This window comes from Megalops cyprinoides, chromosome 4 (assembly GCF_013368585.1).
Source record: "Megalops cyprinoides isolate fMegCyp1 chromosome 4, fMegCyp1.pri, whole genome shotgun sequence".
Taxonomy (NCBI): domain Eukaryota; kingdom Metazoa; phylum Chordata; class Actinopteri; order Elopiformes; family Megalopidae; genus Megalops; species Megalops cyprinoides.
This window is the reverse complement of record NC_050586.1, coordinates 42117076-42142976: the sequence shown is the minus strand read 5'-3', so window position 1 is coordinate 42142976 and position 25901 is coordinate 42117076. Positions and strand designations below refer to the sequence as shown.

Genomic DNA, 25901 nt, shown 5'->3' with positions numbered 1-25901 from the left:
AATGCTCACCATTTTCTCTTTGTAATCTGGGATCTGGAGCCTCTGCTCAAGACTCAGAAGCTGTGAAAGGTCTTGGAGGGGCAGGCCTTCTATATGCTCCACCACAGGTCCCCGTGCCTCCCGATGCTGGAGCAGCCTTAGAATTGTGGTCTGCTGGTCCAGCACCATTTCCAGTTTTGTCAGGACCTCTTTTAGTAGTGCTATAGAAAAAGAGGTTCACAATGTGTTAAAATGAAATACAAATATTTATACACCACAAAACCCTATAATGTTAGGGTACAGTCAAAATGGCAATATCTAGTGCAGCAAAACTGCAACAAAAGGTACACAATGCTTACATTGTGTGTCCCCTTGGTTGATATTTGTCTGTAGTTCTGCTGAAAAGAATTTAACAGTGTTAAAATGAAACACACACATACACACCACAACACATTCCCTATGGCAAAATTTAAATAAAATACAACTTTAGCTTTTTATAGGGGCAATCCTAGAACTTTGTGCAATTTCCCAGTGTACTCAACAAAATATCTCTTAAAATCTCTTAAAATGTCTGTTTCACTATGTAGTACATCACTAGTGATCAAGGCAGAGCACAGAGACAAGGCCCAGATTTAGTGGTGTGACTATAGCTGTATCATGGAAAAATATCAGAGAGATGGTTGAGCAGAAATCACTTGACCTTACCAGGTTCTGTGTTCAGTGTAAGTTGGTGGGGGGGTTAGGAGGTTGGGTTACAGGGACAGTGGAGGGGAGTTGTAAGATGGGGGCAGGGGCGAGTTTCTTGGAGGGTGGTGAGGGCCTGTCCTTCTCTGAGTCCACCCCTTCCAGACTTCCCAGGGGGCCAAGTCGGACACTCTATTTTCAGACATAAACATACAGTTGATCAAAATTAAATGGAAACTTGTGTATTATGGCACTTATACTGATTCTGTTAAATAATGTTTAATACAAGACATATATTAAATGGGGCTTGAAAGGGTATAAGGTGAAGAAATAGTACTGATATGCTGAGCAAACCAACATACTTTTTACGCCTAATTGTCCTTTGGCCACATGCCTCCGCCTCAGAGTGGAAGTCTGAGGTCATCTCCACCTCCTTTGCTTTTAGGCGACCTTCTTCATACCTGTCTGTAAAATAAAGATGCACTACACATTAGTAATTATGTCAGCTATATCCAACCCAATGGTTAAACATAATAATACAATAAAAATTTAAGGTGGAATTTGGATTCAGATGCTAATACTTGAGCATTAACAGAACAAACAGCTAGAAGCAATTTACATTTACTTGTTTAGCTGATGCTTTTACCCAAAGTGGCTTACAAGTGAGGACTAACATTCAAGCTATGTCACAAAAGGAGACATTACTGTAGCAATAAATACTTTGCAAAAATCACAGGACAATCAGGATGAGAGTGCAGAAGTCAGAAGGTAGTCAAAAGAGACAGTATGTCAGTGCTCCGCCTCCTTAGCTGTTGTGTTTTTTGTTTTCCTTGTGTTCCAGCCCGCCCCGCTCCCAGCCTGGTCCCCGCCCACCTGATTTCCTCATTACCTTCACCTGCCTGCCTGCTCACCTGCATCCCATCTCCCCATCACCCCAGCCCTATATCTTCCTGCGTGTCTCTGTCTTGTTGCTAGTTCGTTTCAGTGTGTTTCACCTGTTTCGTCCCTGCCGGTTTTCCTGCCTGTTCATTTTTCTGGTTTCCGATTCTATCTGCGCCCGACCGGGTTCTCTGCCTGCTGTTTTTGCCCTGATTGCCTGCTTGCCTGGTTCCTGACTCTGCCTGACTCCACGATCGCCTTCCCCGGAATTGCCCTCGGACTGCCTGCCTGGTTTAGACCCTGCCTGTTATCGTTTTCACTACGCTGTCATCTTCCTCAAATAAAGTCGCACAGAATCTGAAACTTGTGTGGTCCCCTCCTGAGTCCTTGCCTGAGTCGTGACACAGTGGACAGAAAAGGAAGTGCATGGTAAATGCATGATAATCACGTTGGATTTGCTAGAATTTGCAGAATTTGGCAAAAATATACTGTTTTCAGAATAGTGGAAGCACAAAAATTTCAAACTTACCAGTTGTAAACATAGTGCGGACCTCCCACTGGTCCCAGCTGTGGTCTGGTTCTGTTCCATTTTTGATGGCCTGGTGGAGGGCCATGCCTCTCAGTGAACTGGGCCAGTAGCAGGGGCCACCACTCACCCAAAGGGTCGGCACTAGCTCCACCTCCTGGGTTTGTAGGAATTCAACCATTGAATACATTTCTGGAAAAAAGAAAAAGCATAGAACAGGTTAACGTGCAAGATGCATACCGTAGTTTACAAAATAGCCTAAATGTCAGTGTCAAATGATAGAGAAATAAAAAGGTGTGTTAAACAATGTGTACCACTGCTATATAAGGCAGCTAAACTGATTATTTGTGAGAAAGTGAGACCCGTTTAGTTAATGAAAAACTAATTTTTGTTAGATGAATTATTAACGAAGACATACAGACTTCACATGGACATACACAAAAAAGTAAAAGCAAATAAGTTACATTCATTTTAATACTGACACACAATAATACTTAACAGGGCTGGTGACAGTCGCAACCTGCGCTGCATGTTGTACCAGGAATTCATAAGGTAAGCCCATCCTTCACAGCACAGCTGCTGAACACAACTTGGCTGCCCGACCATAAAGTGACTACAATAACTTACTATAATATCTAAATGTAACAGGGTATATTATAGTACATACACTGTAATGACTGTAAAACCAAAAGCTAATACATAACAATACTGTATGTGTCCATCCCAGAGACAACAACAGATACACCTCTCCACATGATCAAATGTCAGTCCAAAGTTCTGCAGCCATACTTATACCCCATAGATTAAGGTGGCTCTAAATAAGACCTCTTCAGATAAACCCATGCAGGCTCTATGGTGCCACAATCCAGAAGGTTTTGCAAGTCAAATAATATAAGAATGGTACAAAATAGTCAAAATTGAATCAAATGGTCTGCTAAAGAAAATGGGACAAAATTGCATCATTGTCTCATGTGCAGAAGTGGCACTGCAACAAAGTTGTCATAATGTGGTAGCCTCACATATTTCTCAATGTGTCCATGCAACTCAATGACTTTGAGTTGTGATAAGATTTTGCCAACCACATATATACCCAACCTCTGAATTCAGAGGATACTCAAAAAAGGCTCCATCAATTCATATTCTCTAAAGACAATGTAAATCTTGCCCAGAGACTGAAGAATGTTTTCAATCAAAGCGATGTGGTCACCAGTCTTTACACATCTGTCCCCCACACTTGATATTTTGATTGTGGTACCACTCATAACAAGCTCCTCAAACTGAACTACATTTAAGTCCACCAGAGAGGATGGAACTGGTCCATGGCTATGCTGCTTTTGCAACTCTCTCTTTCCCTGTAAAGCCTCATTTTCTGTAAAACGATCCATCTCAGAGATTCGGCGAATAACCTGAGCCAGTGGATGGTGTGAAGTTCTAACCATCTTTTTCATCTTACCCAAATAATCTTCAAATGGAAATCCAGATATTAAGTCCAGATGTCCATGACGTTTAACATTGTCAGAAAGGTGGATTAGACCATGAACATTGTACGTAACAAATTCAGGACCATACAATTCACTGAAGTGTGTTACAAAAGAGACAAGTAATGTGTCTGCAAAATCATTAAGAGCTGATAATAACAACAGATAATAACATAAAGTTGTTATAGACAGAAGCTGACAACTCGTTGAGAAGAAACACTGGCGCTGTGTACAACAAAAACTGACGCAACTCTGTTGCTTTCTGCTTCAGCCTCTCTGAAAGCCCCCTAGGTTTGCGAGCAAAATCCATCGGAATGAAATATCTTGAGCCTATGAGCTTCCTTGATATTTGTTCCATCTGACGTCAGGACAAGCGGTAAGACAAGGGCCCTGCTGTAAACCATAAATCCAACAGTCTACATACTACCCCAAGACAGACAAGGTGCACGTAGTCAAGAGGAAAGCCTGACACCATGCCAATGCCTACATCCTTTAATGGAGAACTTATGAGGTGATGTTCCTCATTAGACATCAGTTCAAAAGAAAGATCAGAGCAGAATGGGCTGTTGATCTAAGGAAAGTCATCCTATGTTTAAGATAAATGCCTGTTTGGACACACTTATCACAATCAGAGTAACCAGTGTGAGTTTTCGTTCCTTTAATGAAAGCTCTGGCTGGAGTACCACAGATTACAGATGTCAATTTTATGAAGCACTGTTTCTCATGGAGAACAAATCCTTTGCTCAGCTCTTGTAATTCACAGACCAAATCTCTTAGATAGTCAGTGAGACAATTTGGCTTTGAGTTGCCACAAAACAGAGCAATAACAACAGGCTTTCTCACAACACCTTGTAGCAAGCCAAGGATTGGCCAAAACTGTAAGGAGGAACTCTTAAACAAAGGCAATCCATCTACATTCAGCTGCAATCTGAACACATGCGTGTTTGGAATACAAGACCACATCTGTTCCAAGCTTTTCTCAAAGGCCTTCAAAATGCCAAAGTAGTGGTAAGTACCACCAGCAAGATCTTGGATGGTGTAGGAGGTTGTGGTTTTTAGGAGAGTTCTAGCATCCTTTGGTAGTGAGGGATGATGTATTCTCAAGATGGAAAGAAGGGCAGTCAAAGCTACCAAAGGCACCCTGAAATGAACTGCCCAATCACACAAAGACTCATCCAAAGGCGTGACATTTCCCATGTCATCATTCTGGGATTCATCGTCACTGTCCCATACTTGTCCCTGATCCTCCTGATCCTGGTTTTCTACTTTCTCACCACAATTCACTGCAGCAGTCTCAGGACCACAGGCAGTGAAGTCATCCTCCTCATTGTGAAAGGAGGCAAGGAAAGAACTCACCTTTTTCACTCCTCTCTTTCTAAGAGTACGTCTATCCATATGTTCACCAGTGTGCATCGTACCTTAAATGTGTTTCCGTCTTCAGCCTAGGAGAAAGACACATTAGAAATCAACATCAAACACAAATAGCACACAAGTAACAATAGTAACAAACTGTTTATTTTAATAACATTATTTATAACTGATTTGCATCTTTCCTTTATATAGTATATGGTTTAGTATTTCTTTGCTAGACAATATCTTTGAAATAAACTTAGTTTCTAATTTGATATGTTAGTACGTTTCCAGGCTAGCCATCTCCAAGAGCTCATCACTGTAACCAGACACTGGATGACTTGCAGATGTTTGTCAAGGTGCTCATGTAGCCTATATGTTGCTGTTGCTGGTTTAGATTAAATAACAAGTGAGGACTATTAGGCTATTAAATAACATTGACAATTGGTATTTGATGGTTTGGCAGTATTTTCTATTTGAGAGTCATCTGATCTGTGGATGAATGCTGAGAACCTGTCTATAGACACAGATGTTAGTTTTTTTTTACTCTCGCTTTGTCCCATCTGTATGGTCTCTGGGATAACGCGATAAGGTGCACTTATAAAGAATTCTGCATTCGAACCTAGCCTACATTCGACAGGGCGGGTGTAATCGATGTGTAGCCCGCTGCACTAGCCTGTAAAAAGCTTGCAATGACGTTCTCTCACGGCAGTTCTGTACAGCTTACACAATGCAGACATAACACTTGGTTTAGCACTGTTTACTGGATTTAAAAAGGTCAAACAAAGTCCCATTTAAAGATTATCAATATTACACGCAATCACCCCTCCAGAAAACCACCTGAAAGCTGATTCTGAACGTGAATAGAAAGGGCAAGTGCGTGCACTTAGAAAGCAGAGTAGCTGTCAAATGCCCGAGTTAGAAGTTGAAGCTACTCGTTTCTGGCGAGTAAAATTATAACTTAAGCAGGGGAAGGACCCATGTATCTAAGTTAACTTACTGTGCTTACCATCAACACTAACCAGCTAGCTGCTCGACGCTACCGATAAAGTTACACCCAACTGTTGAAGAATAGGCTACGATGTTTTAACCATTAGTCAAGATCAACTACTAGGCTACTTGTTTGTGCCATGCAAAGTTTTGTTACACTCTGGTTGATTATTCCGGCACTTTCTGTGACCATTTAGGCTACATTAATGACTGATAATGATGAATTACAAGTAAAATATCAGAGTGTTGGCCTAGCCTACTTACCAGACAGAATCCAATAAAATTCGCTGATGAAAAAACTTCATGAGCTGATGACAGTCGGCCAGTGTTCGGTCCACAGGCAGTGAACCGATAGCCGTCGATGGCTGTTCATTTGCGCCGCGATGACAGTCTGCTTGTGTTCATTACTCAGGCAGTGAGCCGATAGCTGCCGATTTTTGCCGCGAACATGACCAGTTCTGGTGACTTATCCATATGTAATCGCTTTAAGATTCAGATAGTGTTGCTCGCCTATTCTGCCATTGTTTATGTTGTGCTTCATTTAACCGCATACTGTGTAATTAAAACCCTGACCCTGGACATGGTCTTCTAGCCTACGACATTAACATCAGTGAATGAAATGTGTGATAAATAGGCCTAGGGCTACTTCGTATAATTACGTGATAGCCCATCCAAGTTTCCTGGGGTAGTTACTGGATAAGCGATTGTGGGGAGAACTTGTAAATAGATAGTTGTAGGTAAATGAGCCACCTCCTCACTTTAATTCATTTTTAATCACAAACACCAGATAGTAATCCAGTGTTGGTAACCGCTCAGTAGTGATAGAATAGCCCACCACACCATTTAATTGTGATGTTTAAATGGGTCGGAAAAAAAAAATCTTCGAACAATGCTAGGAAGCTGTGGATAGGCCTACGTTTAACACCGGCAGTACACATGTGGGCCAAGTAAAAAATGTAGCCTAAGCTCTACTACAGCATGTCAGACTCAGGCAATTCAAAGAGACAGCACGTCAGCTGACGTAAATCTCTGCTGGTGGTGCCAACTAGTGATGTGCAGTTCGTGAATGAACGAATCCTTTTGAACGAATCTTTGAGGTGAACTGAGTGTACTGAATCCTTAGTCTAAAAGATTCGTTCCTTCCTCTTTGTAAACATGGGTGCTAATTAGCTGGCATAGCAGCTATAACTCTCCTTCCAGTGGATATTAGATATGTGGTCTGTCCACGAAGCAGCCTATCACAAAACTGTATCAGCAGTACGATCATGACAACAACTAGCCAATGGCTGAAATGCTAAAATACTCGAAGCTGCCCCCCACCGGCCATCTCGACACAGCTGACGACGTGGGACAATGCAAGTTCACCAGTTCGTTCGGACTCAAAGGAACTGTGATCGAGTCCTCAGTTCACCAGTTCGTTCAGACTCCAAAGATTCACTGACTATGAAGACCTGGTGACTACGTGTTGCCAGAGTCGCTAGTTCGCAGTATAGCAGGCTTGGGCTACATCCGCTATTGACTGTGGCGATGCAAAAGGAATCAGAGCGCTTCCGTGACATTATTATAGGAATTAAAAATAATATTAAATAGTATTTTGCTCATCTACCTGGAATATAATTTTATATTTACATTTTTAACAGTAGCATATTTTAAGTGCGCACAATGTATCGCAGTTCTTATCACAACTGCAATTTTACGTAGGCTGTGATTTATTTAATGTTGGCATCACATTTCCTTTTAACGTGAATAAAGTCCTTATTAATAAATACTGACAAATCAACATAGCAGGCTACAAAACAAAACAAATGTGATGCATAAGCCTATGGAATTCCCAGCTCAAAATGATTCTCTCTGTTCTTGAGGCTCATGAAACAAAGTCAAACCAGTTTTCAGTCAACAAGCTATCTATTCATCAGAGGAATGTGCTTAGTGAAACTGTGGTTGTCCTTACTCCCTTCAAGATAGCCACAGATTGGATGCAAGGTTCTAATACTTAATAATGTTACATTCAGCTACATCATTCCATGCAGTAAAGCGTCTGTTTAACCAAGGTACAAGGCTTCAGTTTTAGACCCACACTTCAGATTAGTTTGGTGTAAATAACACTGGGAAGGCTACTTTCACTACTCATGTCAGTGACCTCACTACAAAGTTCACTAACACAGCAGAGGGTGAGCAACCCAATGATCTACCAGTCAAGAAAATAGAATTGGTAGTGATGCTGTCCATGGGGAGCCAGAATATACAATATGATATAGATATGCTAGAGTTATGCTACTTTTTAATTATAGTTTCAAAATTTTGAAATATTTCAGCGGAAATTTCAAAAATAAATATATAATCAAATCCAAATACATCAAATCATCAAATACTTGCACTTGTCAGTGTTTTTTTTTAATACATCAAATCAAAGCATAAGAAATATGAAATGTGATAAAATATCTGAAATACATATTTGATCCAGGTCTGGTATCCGATTGCTGGCTACATCATGCATGCAGTAAAACTGAGTTAAGAAACAATATCAACAAATATATAACAAAAGTCAAAGCAGGAAAATATCTGATTTTACATATGAGTTTCTAAAACACTTAGATAAACACTTAGATACAGTAGAGTGTCACTTAAAGCTGCTTTGTGCCTTACATGTAGGGCCCCATACCAAACAGGGCTCATAATGTCAAAGAGTATCATCATAAACCCTGTCATGGTGTTAGTTATGTTCTGTTCTGCTGGGTTCTCTGGATAAGGGTGTCTGTGAAATGCAGGCCATGTAATGGAATATCCTACATCTTGAGCCAAAATGGTTTGATTGGTATTGCAGTTCTTTAAGTATAGCAAACTAAAAAAAATATTCTAAAATGCAACACTGCTGCTTTTATCTGAATGTAAAGTCTGTCTGAAACCATACCTCCTGCAGACACACTTGTCTTCCATACCTCCATGATTTGATTTGTATTCTTAGTGGGTGTGTATTAAAATGTATTAAAGGTTAAGACCACATCTGCTGATATTTCATTTATGTGCATACCCTCAGCTCTAAATTTCGTCACGTTTGTCTTGTCATAAGTCACACTGAAGCAACCCTTGGCAGTAATGTTTGTTGAAATAGTCATGTTGTAATACCCTGTGAATGGGGTTTATATAAGGACCCAGCAAGACCATCTTGTTTCAAAATCAATAGCACTGCACAAGTGGAAACCATTAACAAGTGAACACTTCTAAATTGGAAGGCTTTTGGAATTGGTCTATGCATTTAATTTAGACAGTGAGAGGATTCAAGGATCATTTGTGTCTCTAATAGGATTTTCAGTATTTCAAGGTATTTATGATGAACAGCTGTCTTGTTCAACATTTGATTGGTGTTTCACTTCTTTTAAAGGCATTTGAGAAATTATTTCAGTTGTCATTTTGCAATAGCTTGAAAACGTAATTTCTAGAAGTATTTATCCTTCTGCAGTTAATGCATGTTCCTAACATAATTTTGGTTGAAAAATGATATCAGTGTCAGTGAAATAGTTCCTCTTTACTGCTGTTAAGCATTAAGAAGACATTGATTAGCACAAGCGCCGATGTGCTTTCATTTAACCTCATATTGAGCTTTGAGTGTTCCCTCTGTGTAGTGACTGCAAGATGTCTATGAATAGAGTTGAGATTCCTACTGAAGAAGCAATCTCTCACAATGGATTGCATGTCATGGAGGAAATTTCAGACAGGTACTGTGCATGCACTTCAACTCTGTCAAACTTTCCTATTCATGTTTCCCTGTCAGGAGAGAAGTACAACTGTGAAAGATTTGTACTGTGGTCTTTTTTGTGAGTTTTACAGTTTTATCAATAGGGCTGTGTTTTTGGAATTTTTTTGATGCATTTAAGATTAATTACAACATATACAGACTGTTTTACATGATAGAAAATTATCTGGCAGAAAAACATTATGTGAATACTATTTACATATTATCCTCATTCAGTGTATGCATTTTGACAAGTGCTAAAAGAATTCATAAGCTGTCATCCAAGAGTTGTTTCTTTTCTGTTTCACAAAAGTTTCATGCGCGTCTCTCCTCCTGGAAAAGAAATCCAAGGAAAGTCTCAGATCACAGAATCATTCCAAGATTCAAAAGGCAAGAAGAATGACAATTCATACCCCTTTATCAATGTTGGAGATTACATCTCCCTTGAAGAGGGTCAGAGCGGTTGCATAGGGCTGAGAGTGAATGATGAAAACACATTCATGGAAAAGAATGGGCACACTAGAGAAGGTAACTCTGGCCTTGAGAGATGGGCAAACACTTTGGAAGTGCAGTGCCCACAGAAAGAGTTCAGTCTACCCAACCAAACCAGGCCGAACCTAACTAACTTCAGACCATCTTCTAACCTCCAACTACATAACACAGAGAAAAAAAACATTGTTGTGCCAGAACTAAAAGCAAAAAGGAATGTCAACCAGATGTCATCAAAATGTTCTGTCAAGGAAAGTGCTTCAGATACATCCAAGGCCCCACAAAAGCCACCCAGATCACCGGGAGCAAGTGGACTGAAAGGTAAAGCAACTGCTTACTGCAGAGCTCTCACATATACCCACAGCATTTAAATGCAAATCTATTTGCAGTGTTTCTCAGAATGCAGACAACAGAGTAATCTGAAAGGCAATTGCTACATTATATTATTTGAATGCTATTCAATGATCACTAAAAGTAAAAGGGCATTTATAATTGCACAACTGAAATGGCCTACTGTTCCCAAATTTCATAATGGGCAATGACCTAAACACACAGGGGGAATTGGCTGATTCCCCAAATAAAGAGGAATCAGCCAATCCGACACAAAGTAGATTTTGCTTTGTTGTTTTGGCTGTCCCATTTTTTTCAAGAAAATAACTGAACCACCTTCAGTGATCTGTATTTCTCATATCTCATTTTGTACATAAACAGTATCTTATATGGTGATTGGGTAGACTTTGTATTCCATACAAACAAGTTTATGTTAAAGCTGTCTGCCTTGTGGTAGCTTTATAAGCATTGGTTCTGGTTTTCTTTTCACTTCATCATTCATTTCAACAAGAAGACTCCAAGAAAACTTAAGTGGAAACTCTTTTTGTGAGAATTGAGTAAATAACTTCATGACACTAAGTATAAATTGGCTAATGACACTAGATACTTTTTCTGTTCTACATCATAGTTCCAACTTTGACATGTCTGATTTTTCATCCCTCTGAATGAAAAGAAACATTTATAAACAGATTCCTAATGCAAACGATCATAGTCTATCACTCCTAACAGCACCTAAAAGATGTTGAAAGTTAATTGCTGTTGATGTAGTTGTTTTAAAATATAAAGAATGGGCTTTAACCAATCGAAATATGTCATTGTATAAATATAGAACTATGCTCTTTTCTAGTGTATTTTAGCTTTGGTGAATGTCAGCTCAAACATCCGGAATTTAATTGACATCATTACCTCTTAAATCTGATTACTGACGTGAGCAAAGGAGCAAAATAATTTTGTTTTATACTTTCTGTTTACATTTTTGGCAACATAATGGCGTAAATTCCCTTGTCAAAACCAGTTTAACAGTGGAAACACCTGATGTGGGTGACATTCCATTCCATTCCATTGCCTGCTTCTGTTGTAACCTGATATAGCTCTGTAGAAGAAAATCCTACCTTACTTCTGTGTCTGTGTGAGGTGTGACTCTTGGGTAGAGAGAAAGCAGGATGGATGTCAGACTAGAGATGGAAGAGCCTGTCACACAGACGTTCTGACAAGTGTGTCTTTGTATGTTCAGGAGTAAATACATTTTAAGGAGTATACATGATATTGTGACTCATGGCGTGCCGATGTTGCCCGTGTTGTGATTCTTCCAAAGAGAATGCAATTCCAATTGAGCCAGTGAAAGCTGAAGTCAAACTTGCCCCTGCGGAGAAACTATGGAGCAGTATGAGAGACCAGGCTGTCAAGCTGAGAATTTCCGAGTCAGGCCCTGGCTCTGAGACCCCTTTGACCATCTGTCAGATGTTCCAGGAGACAGTGATGAATTATGGAGACTTACCGGCATTGGCAAGCAAAAAGGATGGCATCTGGGTGACACTGACATACAAGGAATATTTCCAGCAGTGCAGAGCAGCAGCTAAGAGCTTCCTTAAGGTCAGTTATAAGATTAACATCTTGTAATTCTGGGATTCTTTTTATTCATTTTCATATTTTAGTCTGAGAGGAAATGTGTATTATGCATATGATGGTTAAACAAGGATTCTTTGATTTACATGAAAGATCATTTTGATTATTTCATTTTTTTTCATGTTCTGCATTTGTACATATACATGTGAAATAGGAAATGTCTTTCCGTAAAATCAGACTGAACAGTCAAAAGAAGGGTGAAAAAGTAGATTGTGAATTCCATTGATCTTTCACTGGTCTCCATGATACTCACTTTTTATCAAAGGGCAGTATATTGCAGAAAGCTAATACCTGGGTGTGTTTCAGGTTAAGCTTCTTGTTACATATCCAGTTTCTTACCCATGTCAAGAACAACAGTAGTGGAGCTGGTTTCAAAGCATCATGTAGGTCAAACATGGCTGATGGCAACATGTTGCATGCTCTTTTTTTCTCTTTGCAGCTCGGACTAGAACGTTACCATGGCATTGGTATTCTAGGCTTTAATTCCCCAGAGTGGTTCATTGCAGACATAGGGTGCATTATGGCAGGGTAAAGCCTCCACATTTTCACAAAGTTATTTTCAATATACATATTATGTGAAATTTTGTATAGAATTGGTTGCAATTCCATGTGTTGGGTATTTAATGTGAATATACATTTAGTAAACAACTGGAAAATTGCTATTTCATTTGGAACATGCATGGATTTAAGTTAAGCATGAACATATATGCATATTTCTACAGTATATCTTGGTAGAGGTGCAACATGGGCCTAACTGTAATGGTACAGCATTTATCATATGAGCATACCTAAGAGAGTATAACAACATTCTTGGACATATAATGGACATATTATAGCATTTGTAGTGCTGGGGTGCTTACTTGAATTTCTTAATGAAAATTCTTCAAATTCCACTTCTTTTAACATGTTTGCCATTGTGCTGTAGGGGCCTAGCAACAGGTATTTATGCAACCAACTCCTCAGAGGCATGTCAGTATGTGGCAAATAACTGTGAAGCTAATATTCTGGTGGTGGAGAATCACAAACAACTCATAAAGATCTTAAAGGTGAGTGGTCAGAAAAGCCATTCTAAATTCAACTTTTACTCTCAATTTCATGAACCACAGTATAAAGAAATATGTACACTTGTATCTGCAAATACTTCAGGATCTAACAGCAGGATTTTCTAATTCAGTCTTCCCTTGCATTACAGATTAAGGATCAGCTGCCACACTTGAAAGCTATTGTTCAGTACAAGGATGAACTGGAACAAAAACTGCCAAATTTGTACACGGTAAGCTTATGGGAAAGAATGTTACTTTTAGGAAACATTACATCAGCCTCTTGCTCAGCCATTCCATCTATCTGGATTGGAATGGTTCCACTGCTCCTATTCCACTGTGAAATTTGTCAAATCAGGAGATATGACAGTGTTTCTGTTTTTTCCACATACATTTTCCAGATTTCTCTTTTCACTACAGATATAAACTGGCTTTCATTCATTATCGTTCTGTTGCAATTCTTTTTCTAAACAGTGGGAGGAATTTCTTAAAGTCGGTGAGGATGTGTCCTGTGAGGTCTTGGACAGTATCATCTTGAGTCAGAAAGCAAATGAGTGCTGTACTCTTATCTACACTTCCGGAACCACAGGAAACCCCAAGGGGGTCATGTTGAGCCATGACAATGTGAGTTGGTCAATTCTGTCAAATGCAGAACTGAAGTATGTTGAGGTTTGCACAGAAATGTCATGACAATGTCCCTTCCCAAGAAATGCATCTATATTGACTGACTGAATGAATACATTCACTAATTTCACCTGGCTTACTATAGAACTCATCAATTCAATTCATTTTTATTTGCATAGCGCTTTTTACGACACAATTTGTCACAAAGCAGCTTTACATTGTTCCCAGGCCTGAGACCCCCTGAGAGCAAGCCTAAGGCAACAGTGGCAAGGAGAAACTCCCTATCAGGAAGAAACCTTGAGCAGAACCGGGCTCATAGGGGGGGCCCATCTGCTTCTGGCCGGCACTGGGCAGATAGAGTTAGAGACAAGTTATGCAATGTACTTTAAGACATTTACGATTGACAGACAATAGTAGTTGACAGCACAGTGATTATAAGAATGTCTCCTAGGATGTCCAGTTCTTGGAACACAGTTGGGTTTGATGGGCAGGGCAGCGAGGTAGCAGGACTGGAAAACAGGATGAGACACTTGGGCTACAGCTCCGGACAGGAGCCCGGAGCAGGGATAGGAAGCAAACAGAAAACAGTGGTTAGTGGATGATAAGAATGGCAAGGATGTAGAGCAGAGAGGCAGGAGAGGAGGGGCAGAGAAAAAGGTGTGCAACAAGGAAAAACCCCGACAGGCTAACATTATGGCAGCATACCTAGGGGACGGGAGGCAAGGGACCGGCATAGTCATGAGGGCGACCCTAAGTCAACAGTCAACACCAGATCACGACACAGGGTCCATGAAAGCAATGACCACTTAGTCCACCAGAGACTCTATGATCCACGCCAGCACCAGGCCATGTCCCTCAGCTGAAGGATTTACTATATAGATATGTTTTGAGCCTAGACTTAAAGGTGGAGAGAGAGTCTGCTCCCCGAATCTCGGAGGCTAAGCTGTTCCACAGGAGAGGGGCTCTACCGCCTATAGTAGTTTTGCCCACTCTTGGAATGGTGAGAAGCCCGGCATTTTGGGAGTGAAGGGTTTCTCTGCGGAAGATATGGGTGAAGAAGGTCCTTAAGATAGGGGGGGCAAGCCCATTTAAAGCCTTAAATGTGAGTAAGAGTATTTTAAAAACGATCCGGTATTTAATAGGTAGCTAACGGAGAGAAGCCAGAACTGGGGTGATGTGCTCAAAGCGTTTAGTTTTAGTTAAGATTCGAGCAGCTGCATTTTGCAGCAGCTAAGGGGTTTTAATGAGACGTTTGCACATCCTGACAAGAGGGCATTACAGTAGTCTAATCTGGATGTTACAAAGGCGTGGATAAGTTTTTCAGCGTCGTTAATTGATACGATTTCCTGATTTTAGCAATATTTCTCAGATGGAAGAAGGCAGTCCTAGAGGTGTTAGTTATGTTATGTTAGTTTCAAAGCAGAGCTTGGGATCAATAACAACACCAAGGTCTTTGATGACTGCACTCGGGGCAAGGAAGACACCATCAAGGTCGAGTGTAAAATGTGTGAGTTTGCTCCTGATTGAATTTTGGCCTATGACCAATATTTCCGGGTTAAGGAGGAGAAAGTTTCGGGCCATCCAATTCTCTACATCTGTTAGGCAGGCCTCCATGTTTGAAATATTCAGAGGGACATCGGGTTTGACTGATATGTATAACTGAGTGTCATCCGCGTAACAGTGGAAATTAATGTCATGTTTACGGATGATATCGCCAATAGGCAACATGTATAATGAGAAGAGCAGAGGTCCAAGCACAGATCCTTGAGGTATACCATATCTTACTCTGGAACGAGCGGAGGATTCGTAGTTGATGGAGACAAACTGATATCATTCTGATAGATAAGACCTAAACCAAGATAGGGCCTGTCTACTTATGCCAACCAGGTTTTTGAGGCGGTCAAGGAGGATACAATGATCGATGGTATCAAAGGCTGCACTTAGGTCTAGCAGCACAAGAAGAGAGATACAGCCATTGTCACAGGAGAGTAGAAGGTCGTTGAGCAGTATCACATTAGTATAGATTCAAAAGCTATTCAAAACTCCACTATTGCCACCCGCAGGATGAAAAAATGCAGAAATAGGCATAGCAGGACAATAACGTACTGTTTTACTATATAAAAATTTTTGTCCCCTTGCCATTTTTTCCTGCACCCTCAGTCACTTCTTCCTGGCACCGGGCCTGTAATTGGCATTCCTTTAAATAATAAAGAAACCGCTAGGCATATACTCAATAGACAAATACCCCCTTTCCACCAACGCGAACTAGGTGCTAGTTCTGGGCTGGTGCCAGTTTGGAGTTGGTTCAACTTGCGAACCTTCTAAGAACCGGTTTGCTTTTCCATGGGCTAGATAGCCACGTCATTACGTCACTGTATACGTCTCCACCGATAGTGGGAACAAACAACAACAACAAAAACAAGAGAACAGTGCTTTAAAAAACAAACCTGTCCACTACACTTTATACAATGTTAGCCTTTTGTGAAGCCAAATGTTAAGTGATGTTGTTTGGTGAGTCAATGGCAATGTTAGAAAGTAGCATGCTAACGTTAGCTACTGTTACCAAGGTTACGGTAGCTGGCAAGCTAGCTGTTGGTCAGCTAACATTACCCAAGCAAGCATAGCTACTAATTTCTCACATCAATGTTACGAACGTCGAACGTAACAATGTTACGAATGTAACATTGATGTGAGAGATTAGTAGCTCGCTAAACAGCTAAGAAATACATAGCTGGCTGGCAACAAGGCGAAACATTTGAAAAATAAAACTGGTTTTTCTTCTTCTTTTTAGGCAGACTAGGGCTGCATCCGAATACTCATACTGTCTTACTATATAGTACGCAAAAAGCAGTACATCACAATCCACAGCGTGTCTGAATACTCAGTAGGCATTTAATAGTAGTCGAACGATACCTGGATGACCTACTACAACCGTTGAAATTTTGTGTGTACAAATGTACTACACTACGCTATCCCATAAGTCAGCTGGAGCCCCAATAACTGAAGAAGAATTCCCCGGGAAAAGAAAAAGAAGATGGCGGTGTAGTCAACTTAGTTAAGCTAACAAATCAATTGGCTTGTTACGTGTTACGCCCCTGACGTAAGCGGTTCTTGGTTCTAGACCAGCAAAGTGTTGGTGCCGGTCTCTAACCAGTTTTCTTGGCAGAGAGCTGGTTCTTTGGCACAAAGAATTGGTAAGAGATTAGGTACCAGCTCCGAACTGGCCCTCGAACTACCTTGGTGGAATAGGGGTAAAAGTGCATTAAGTTAGTCCAACTAAGATACGTTATATCATTGACGACCAGTGAAGCTGACATGTACCGCCACTAATGTGTTTAACAAACCAGAGACTTTAAGCAGAGATACCAAATGGTTTGCCATCAGCAAACAGTATAAAAGATGCAACATAAGGAAATGAACCACCATAACCTCTAAAAAGGCTGTTCTTTAGTATTCTGCGCGTTGAAGCACAAGAGGAGTCATACACAAACTCGGTAACCTACCAAACAAACATTCTAATGAATTGCATGTTCACAGCAGACAGCACTATTCAGTATGTGGTATAGGGAGTACTCACAGTTTGAAACTTCCAAATATCACACTGGACACATCGCACATGAACAACACACAAGCACGAAGTTGCAAAAGTAACCCATCTTAACATCAAAGTGTAACCACTACCAAAAAGACCAGAGAAAGTATTTCAAACCTACCGCGGCTTCCCTCTCCAACGTTGGCTTGGCTGGTTTGGAATGCAATGACTACGTCAAATGAGCATGACACTAAAAGTGGTATCTGCTGTGTCCTAGTGCCCTACCAGGTCCTGCCTGCTACATAAATTATTCTATGAATTAGAGGAGCTATTTTTATAGAATGTAACGTTTTCTTTCAGAGGAAAATACCTTTTACAAAATAAACTTTCCATCATTGTTTTGGTAAAAAGTGACAGCACCTCCAATTCTTTCACCAGATAACATGGATTTCCAATGCAGCAGGAACGATGACTCAGCTAAAGATGGGGGAAGAGGCAGTAGTAAGCTATTTACCACTCAGTCATGTGGCAGCCCAGGTTAATGATCTGTGGATCTGCATGAAGTTTGCTGGGACAACATATTTTGCTGAACCAGATGCGTTGAAAGTGAGTTGCCTTTCAGACAATTGTATGAATCTCTTGGAATTTTTCAAAATTACCCCTAAATCAGTTTGGATGCTTTTGATAATTGAGCTGTTTTCTTGTGAATGGATCAGAATGGAATAGGCTTTCAATGTGTTGTTTCAGGGGTCCCTAGTGAATACAATGCGGGAAGTGCGCCCAACCAGCTTCTTAGGTGTGCCCCGTGTTTGGGAGAAGATGCAAGAAAGTATGAAGGCAACTGGAGCCAAGGTCTCCATGGTCAGGAAGAAAGTAGCTGCTTGGGCCAAGTCTATAGGCCTTCAAGCCGGCTACAATCACATGAATGGGTAAGAGGTATCCATGCTGATAGGGCCCTCAGAAATCAATTTATATGGGAAAAAAACATATAATAAAAAGTTGTTTTTTGTGAACAACTTTTTATTATATGTATATTTTAGAAGTGACACATAAAGTGCTCAAATTGGTTGATGCTGCCCATCATGACCAACACCTTCAACAAGATGTGGATGTTTCTGGACCAGCCTTTCAATATCATCATTCACACTCCAGAGGCTGTCACTGACAGTGTCTCTACAGATAACCAATAATCATTGATATCCACCGATATCAACTGGTAACAGGAGTGGATACTCTGAATACATCTTGCAACAATTGCTAGTCATCAGTACAGACAAAGATGTTATGTTACACTTTCTGTCAATGACAACCTCTGAATTGTGGATTTCTGGTACAGCGAAACAATGGAAATGCTACCCAATACATGCGATATCCAAGAGGTTGACACAACCAATCGTGGAAAACCTGCTGAAAACATCTACAGTTGGGAGAAATGTTTGTGAACCCTTTGAAATTACCTGCATTCCAGCATTAATTGGTCCTAAAATGTGGTCTGATCTTCATCAAGTCACAATAAGACATAAACACAATCTGATTATACAGGTAACACAAAACAATTGTACTGTTTGATGTCTTCATTGAACACATGGTTTAAAGAATCACATGCTAGGTTGGAAAAAAGTATATGACCCTTTAGATTTAGTAAATGATGGAACCTCCTTCAGCAACAATAATCTCAACCAAATGTTTCCTGTAACTGCTGATCTGCACAATGGCTAGGAGGGATTCTGGACCATTCCTCCTTACAGAACTGTTTTTCGTCATTGATTTTTTTGGGATGTCTTGCATGAACAGCTTGCTTCAGGTCATGCCACAGCAACTTTTTCTCACAACTTTACACTTTGTCAAGGATACTGGCCATGATGGGGAAATGGGAAGTTTGTGTGTCACCTCGATACCACAACTGAGCTGTCAGCTGTTTACCATGCTAGGCTCCAGCTATTTTTGAGATGAAAGGGAAGTCTAGAAAAGTTACCTTGTACCAGAGATGCTGTTGGGCTATGTACTACTTGTGAAGACTATGTGAACTACTTGTGAAAAGTCAAAGGTCTGGCTGCAAACCCACAGCTGGACAAGGGGAGTACTGATATTATTGATCTTGCAGCTCCAACTTCAGCCTGAACTAAGGACTCAAGTTACCTGCAGGCTGTTTGGAGTTACTCCATTTTCCAGAAGCCTTTGTGGAGTTTGTCACATGTAGTTGCGAGTGTCGAAGTGCAGCACAGCCAAATGCAAATGCTGTACTGCTCAAGTCCACATTTGCTTGTGTATGTGATGCAATCAATTGCTGCAGCCCCATTGAAACACATTGTCATTCTCCCAGTAGGTCATATTGTCATGGTGTAAAGTGTTGCTCTTGGGACGACTCTTGGGAAGACTTTAAAGATGGTCTTACCTGTCTATCTCATTTTCCATATATTACTGTGCTATTAGTCAATAAATCTATGGGCACAATGACAATGATTATTTTTGTGGAATAGTCTTGGAATATGTTCAGGAAAATTCAAAAAAATTTAATGGTATACTCAGTCTATATAGTGTAAATCCATAATTATTTGTAAAAAGTCCATTTTTGGTGGATTTTACCTTTGACTTCTTGAAAATGAATTGAAAATTCCATATCCAAAATATTGTCTAACTTAGCCTTATTTGTCACCTTCTGACTGTTTGACAATGCCATTAAAACTCAAAATAACTCATGTTGGTTCACCTAATATTGTTCTTTTTTCTCTTTGGGCTTTAGCAATCTGACAGTACCCTGGGGTTACACATTGGCGAATAACCTGGTTTTCAAGAAGGTGCGTTTAGCTTTGGGTCTGGATCGCTGCAAGGCCTGCTTTACTGGAGCTGCCCCCATCACCAAGGACACACTGGAGTACTTCATGAGCCTCAACATCCCCCTGTATGAACTGTATGGAATGAGTGAGAGCACTGGACCACACACTATCTCCTGGCAGGGTGCCTATCGCATCATGAGGTCTGCTGCTCAGTAACTTAAAAAAATAAGATATTTGTATGTAACATTAACTACACACTAGTATGAGCTTGTCTTATGAAAGCATTACAGTGTATCCTTGACTCTGACCAGCAAATTTAAGCAAGCGTTATTCTCTTATCTTACACAATGTGGTCGCAGACAATTTAGATTTTTTTTTCTGTAAATAATGACTAATGCTGAATAGTTGTTGAATGCAAGGACCAACTGCAAAACATCCAAATTTGATTTCCAAAATTCAATCAAGTATTACTTTAGTGGAAAAACTACAGAATTATTGGTAGATATATCAGTGTGGTGTGATTGCCATAATATATCATAATAACTCTTTCTAACATCAAGGACCTGACATGTTTCTCTGGGTCTTGCTCATTTGTGCTTTCACAGCTGTGGCAAGGTGGTAACTGGTTGCAGAACTAAGCTGGACAAAATAGATGAAGAAGGGAATGGGGAGATATGCTTCTGGGGTCGCCATGTTTTCATGGGCTACCTAAATATGCCAGAAAAGACAGAGGAAGCACTTGATCAGGAAGGCTGGCTACACTCTGGAGATCTGGGGAAACACATAAATGACTTCCTGTTTATTACAGGCAGGATAAAGGGTAGGAGTCCGCTCACAACAATGGTCCTTACATTGCATTTTAAGGAGTCACACAGCGTTATTTCACCAGGTTAGGCATAGGTGAACATTGGCCTTGGTTACAAGTGGTTTCTGAACAGCAGCCCTACTACAAGCTCACAACATACAGTTTTTATTGAGAGTGGATCACAAAGAAGAACATTCAGTTCTGTGGTAATTCTTGAGGTGAATCACGCACTCCAGCATGTACCAGGATATTTTGGCCAAAAACCTGGTTCTTGCTGCCAAGAGGGACAAACTTTGCTGAAAATGTACAGTACAGTATTACAATGTTACAAGGAATTAATCTACATTTACTAACAACCCGTGCATAAAGGTTTTTAGCTGACCATCCCAATCTCCAGACTCTATAAAACCTCTGTAATTTTGATTTAAGCAGTTTACAAATGAAAACCCAAAGATCTAAAAAGACATAGAGCAATTCTCATTGAATTAATGGTAAAAATCCCCCCTAAGATGTCCCATTACTACACAGAACACTACATCCCTGCCAGTGCAGGGTTTACAAAATACTAAAAACAGAGGTGTTTGTAGTGTGATCCTTATTTTCTGGATTAAACAATATAATGAAATAATCCAATAGATCCATTCTTGTTATAGCATTTTTTGGTTATCAATTTATCTGTGGTATGAATTAATATGGATGGCACCAAATGTTTGTGTGCATTCGTAAATTACTTTTCATGTGTCCACATATGATATGTTACAGAGTCAGATGGTTGCAATTCTTTCCTGCAGAGCTGATCATCACTGCTGGTGGGGAGAACATACCTCCTGTGCCCATTGAAGATGCAGTGAAAGAAGAGGTGTCTATCATCAGCAATGCCATGCTGGTGGGAGACAAGAGGAAGTTCCTCTCCATGCTACTCACACTCAAAGTAAGACCACAATAACAGCTGTTGAACTAAAACAAATTGTGCCAAACATTAAAGGGATCATGACTGATGAACCCATGTTTAAAATTTGACCCCCCCCCCCCCCACCCCCTATCCTCTTTTAGTGTAATGTTGATGATGCAGGAGAGCCAACACATGAGCTGACCCCAGCCACAGTGGATTTTTGCCAGCGACGTGGTGTCACAGCAATCCGTGTCTCAGACATCACTGCCAAGAAAGAGCCAGCCATTTACCAGGCTATCCAGGAGGGCATAGAACGTGTCAATACTAGGGCAACCTCCAATGCTCAGAAGATCCAGAAGTGGGCCATACTAGAGAGGGACTTCTCCATATCAGGGGGAGAACTTGGTAAGTGAAGACAAGGGTTTCCAAACACTCACCCTAGTTTAGCTGTCTAGGACTTAGGCCCTGTGCCTGTGCAGGACGTCCTACCTTGACATTATTTTGAAATTTTATCTCTCATAGACTGATATACAAAATTCAATACAATGCATGGGGTCTGTAAATAACCACTATTGGTAGATAATGACAGAAAATGATCACATGGATAGCTACAGTAGCTAATTGGCTAGTTAGATAATATTTGGACTAGCCAGTAAACATTGCAGATGCCTAGAGCATGATTTGACTGTGAAACCCTCTGAAGGCCACAAACTCTTTTACTAACTGTTGGTAAGTGCTTTCAACACCTGGTAGTAAAGTAGCTCTGTGATTGAGGTGCTTGTCTTGAGTGAAAGATGAGCTCTACAGGCAGGATTCAGTCCCAGCCATGTCACTAGCTGACAGTGACTGACAGCCTGCAGCAGAACAAATGGGCTCTGTTCAACTTGTTTGTCAATTATTTATCAATCAGTGCAAAACACAAGCACATGACCAGTTAATGGATTTTTATTTTAGCAAGAGCATTTAAAGGACACAAATGTTGATTGAACCGTTGTCTAATTAGACAGGTGTCTGATGGAAAGAACATTGGTCCAGATTCACTATTCATGTGAATTGACAAACATTATGGAATTCATCAATTTCTTCTTTCCTGGAATTTTGATGAATAATGCCCATTGTGTGCACAGGCTGAGCACAGCATGAATGGTTTGCATGTGACAGTAGAATCTGGATCTTTCTGAATTTTACAGCTTTTCTAAACAATTAGCTGTATAATTTAATCATACAATCTGTTTTATTTTCACTACAGACTACTTACAAGTAGTGTAGAACATACCTGAAATAAAACAAGGGGTTTTGGAGTTAATTAAAAACATATGTTACCTGGCCCTATTTAAAAAAATAAACATTGCTCCCTGTAAGACTGCCATTAGTTCAAGCATACTACACACATTCCTCAAAATGTTCATAGAAATGATTGTATTTTGTTCTTGGGAAAAGTGTGCATGAAAACGTAATGTCAGATTCATGAAACATGCTGAAACACCCAACATCGAGAAAATAAGTAAATGTCCTGAAAATCCCATATATGTAATATAATAGCTGCCCACATCAGGTTCAAGGCCTTGATGCTTGCATTCAGAACAACCAACAAAACTGCACCTACCTACCTGAATGTACTACTACAAGCCTATGTTCCCACCCGACCACTACACTCTGTTAACGAATTGCATCTGGTGGTCCCGCCGCATCGTGGCAAAACATCACTATCCACAACTTTCTCCGCCGTTGTTCCCTGAAGGAGGAATGATCTTTCACACTTCATCCATACTGCCCCTCACTATCTTCAAGAAGCATCTTCCATGCTCACCTGAACAACTTAAACACTACCACCTATAGCAATTTCTTACATCTCAAACTTTGTTTTCAAAAAAAAAAAAATCTAATCTAATGGTTTAATGCACTTGTGTCTCTCCCAGCTAACTTGTACCTTGTCTGGCCAACTATTGAAACCTGGCCATGCAGCACTTCTACTATTGTTGACTCATTATATGGCTTTTGCTTGTGTTGTACTCTGCCTCACGTATAAGTTGCTTTGGATAAAAGCATCTGGAAAATGAATAAATGTAGATATAATATGTATAAACCCATGATGTGTATACAGTATATCATGTCATCACATCTATGACAGCCTGAATCATAGCCCTGTTCTCTGGAAAGACTCGGACAAAGGGTCCTCTCATTCCCGTTCATCTGGTGGTGAACGAATGCCTTGTTTCACATGGCTATATTGTGGAGGACACAGCGGTCCAATGTCATCTTGAGAACCCCCTTGCTGTGTGCTTTTTTGGCATTGAAATCAGGCCCTTGGTGTTGAAAATACCAAAACACTATTTATATCTGCATTTGACAGCACCATGTGTCCCAATGTACAACTGCACTTAATATTGTGAGTTGTGATAAAAGATTGATTTGCACAGATGTGGATAATATGACTCACAGAAGACAACAAAAGGGAAGAGGACAAGGGGCAGCTAGCTAAACTGTGGGAGACTGAATGAAATGAAACAAGGAAATCATTATTGAGTGTTTTAGGCAACAAAATACACTTGACTCTTATGGCCCAGAATCATGGAAAAGAAACATATACAGTATGTATAGGATAAATAGCAGGTAAAAGTACCAGTGGTAAATCCTAACCTACATCCTGATCTCTTGCATTGTATGATTTTCTGTACATAATTGCTGTCATTTTTCTTGAAAATGAATGTCAGACTTAGAAGCTTAAATTTTGTTCATTTACTTTTATTAACACCGCATACAGCATCTGTGCAATGGTAGCCCCACTTGGAAGTCTGAAGTTGAGCTTACCGATATGTTTCTATTACTCTGATCAGGCCCTACTATGAAGCTGAAGAGGCCTGTTGTTCTCAAAATGTATGAAGATATAATCAACAAGTTTTATGAAGATTAACACACACGGGCCAGTGGAGAAGATGTGCTGGATAATGAGAAGCTGTTTCTGCACTCCTGTATTTCTTGCTTTTGTTCACTTCTACAGTTTTGCACAAGACAGTTCATGAGATAATTGGAAAATCATTCCATGTTATAACTGATCTCCATCAGCAATTAAATTATGTGTATAGGAAGTTTAATCATTACCATTTGACAATCAAAAGATCTCCTAGTGTTTTATGGAGTAGTTCGCTGTGGTTTGCTATGTTAGATTCAAAATCATAATCACTTATTAACTCCATATTAAATGAATTAAATATCTGTATTTTTTACATTTGCCATGCATCTTGAGGAAATACCACAATTTCTGTCTAATGGCTGCATGATGTAGTAGCATCCAATAATTCTTTGACAAAGCTCTGTCTGTATTGTGAAGTGTAACAATGACCAATAATGAGACATTTATGGCAACATATATATGATCTGGATGTACCCAGCCAGTGCTTATCAGTCTTACCAGAGAAATCAGGGTGAGCACAACTGTTTGTAACCCTTTTCGTTTTCTAGGAATGTTTTGGGCATTCCTGGAAACTTGTGGAATTTGTTGTAAACATGTTGACTATAGATTTACTGTTGTGAAAACATGATTTAATTCCATTCATGAGTGACTGTAATTATGGCTTTAGAAGTATTCTGCAGTAAATGAAATTTACATGTGTAATCAAATTGATTAAATTGTTAAAAAGTATTAATATGGATTTGATTAAAATTATTACATTCAGTCTTTAAAAGGCATTTAGGACTGTTCTTTAAAATGTATCATTTACCTTTCTCATGTAACATGTACAAAACCGATTTTAAGTTTTACATACAATCAACAGCTTTTATAACGAATTAATATCTGATTACTTATTAGCACTCATCAAATTATATACTTCTTCCCAAAAGCACTTCAGAGATGATTTCTTATTTAGCAAGGCCTGCAGGCACAACCATGCCATCTTTAAAATCACAGCTGGGCTGTTGGCTTCCAGCCCCTGAAAGGTCCTTCTGATTAACAGTAAATGCCTTGAGCTAAGAGGTATACATTGGGTCAGGATTATAATTTATAATGGAACACTTTCATTTTGTTGCCTACACATTGTTGCCTTCGATTAAAGAGTCAAAAAAGGTAAGAGTAAGTGTCTCAACAAATTTACTAGACATACCAACATGTTTTCCTGTTTTTTTAATTTCATACAGTTAATCCTCAGGAAAAAAAACATGGTGGTA

General features: G+C 39.9%; 1 protein-coding gene across 1 annotated transcript; it reads left to right on the top strand.

The window, feature by feature from the left end:
* The first annotated feature begins 11571 nt into the window (after window positions 1-11571).
* LOC118776793 (long-chain-fatty-acid--CoA ligase ACSBG2-like) lies at window positions 11572-25153 on the top strand. Its single transcript, XM_036527360.1, has 12 exons — window positions 11572-12031; window positions 12504-12592; window positions 12990-13110; window positions 13257-13337; window positions 13579-13728; window positions 17699-17866; window positions 18008-18189; window positions 20004-20237; window positions 20643-20857; window positions 21634-21773; window positions 21896-22139; window positions 24572-25153. Exons 1-12 carry the CDS (start codon window positions 11714-11716, stop codon window positions 24646-24648), a joined length of 2019 nt encoding a protein of 672 aa, XP_036383253.1. The 5' UTR covers window positions 11572-11713; the 3' UTR covers window positions 24649-25153.
* Window positions 25154-25901: the final 748 nt, after the last annotated feature.

Bases quoted from the DNA above. Each gene is read 5' to 3' on its own strand.
- LOC118776793 (XM_036527360.1), top strand. From the start codon at position 11,714: ATGGCGTGCCGATGTTGCCCGTGTTGTGATTCTTCCAAAGAGAATGCA. The intron at 13,729-17,698 runs GTGAGTTGGTCA...TTCTTTCACCAG, and splicing joins TCATGTTGAGCCATGACAAT to ATAACATGGATTTCCAATGC. The intron at 21,774-21,895 runs GTAAGACCACAA...ATCCTCTTTTAG, and splicing joins CCATGCTACTCACACTCAAA to TGTAATGTTGATGATGCAGG.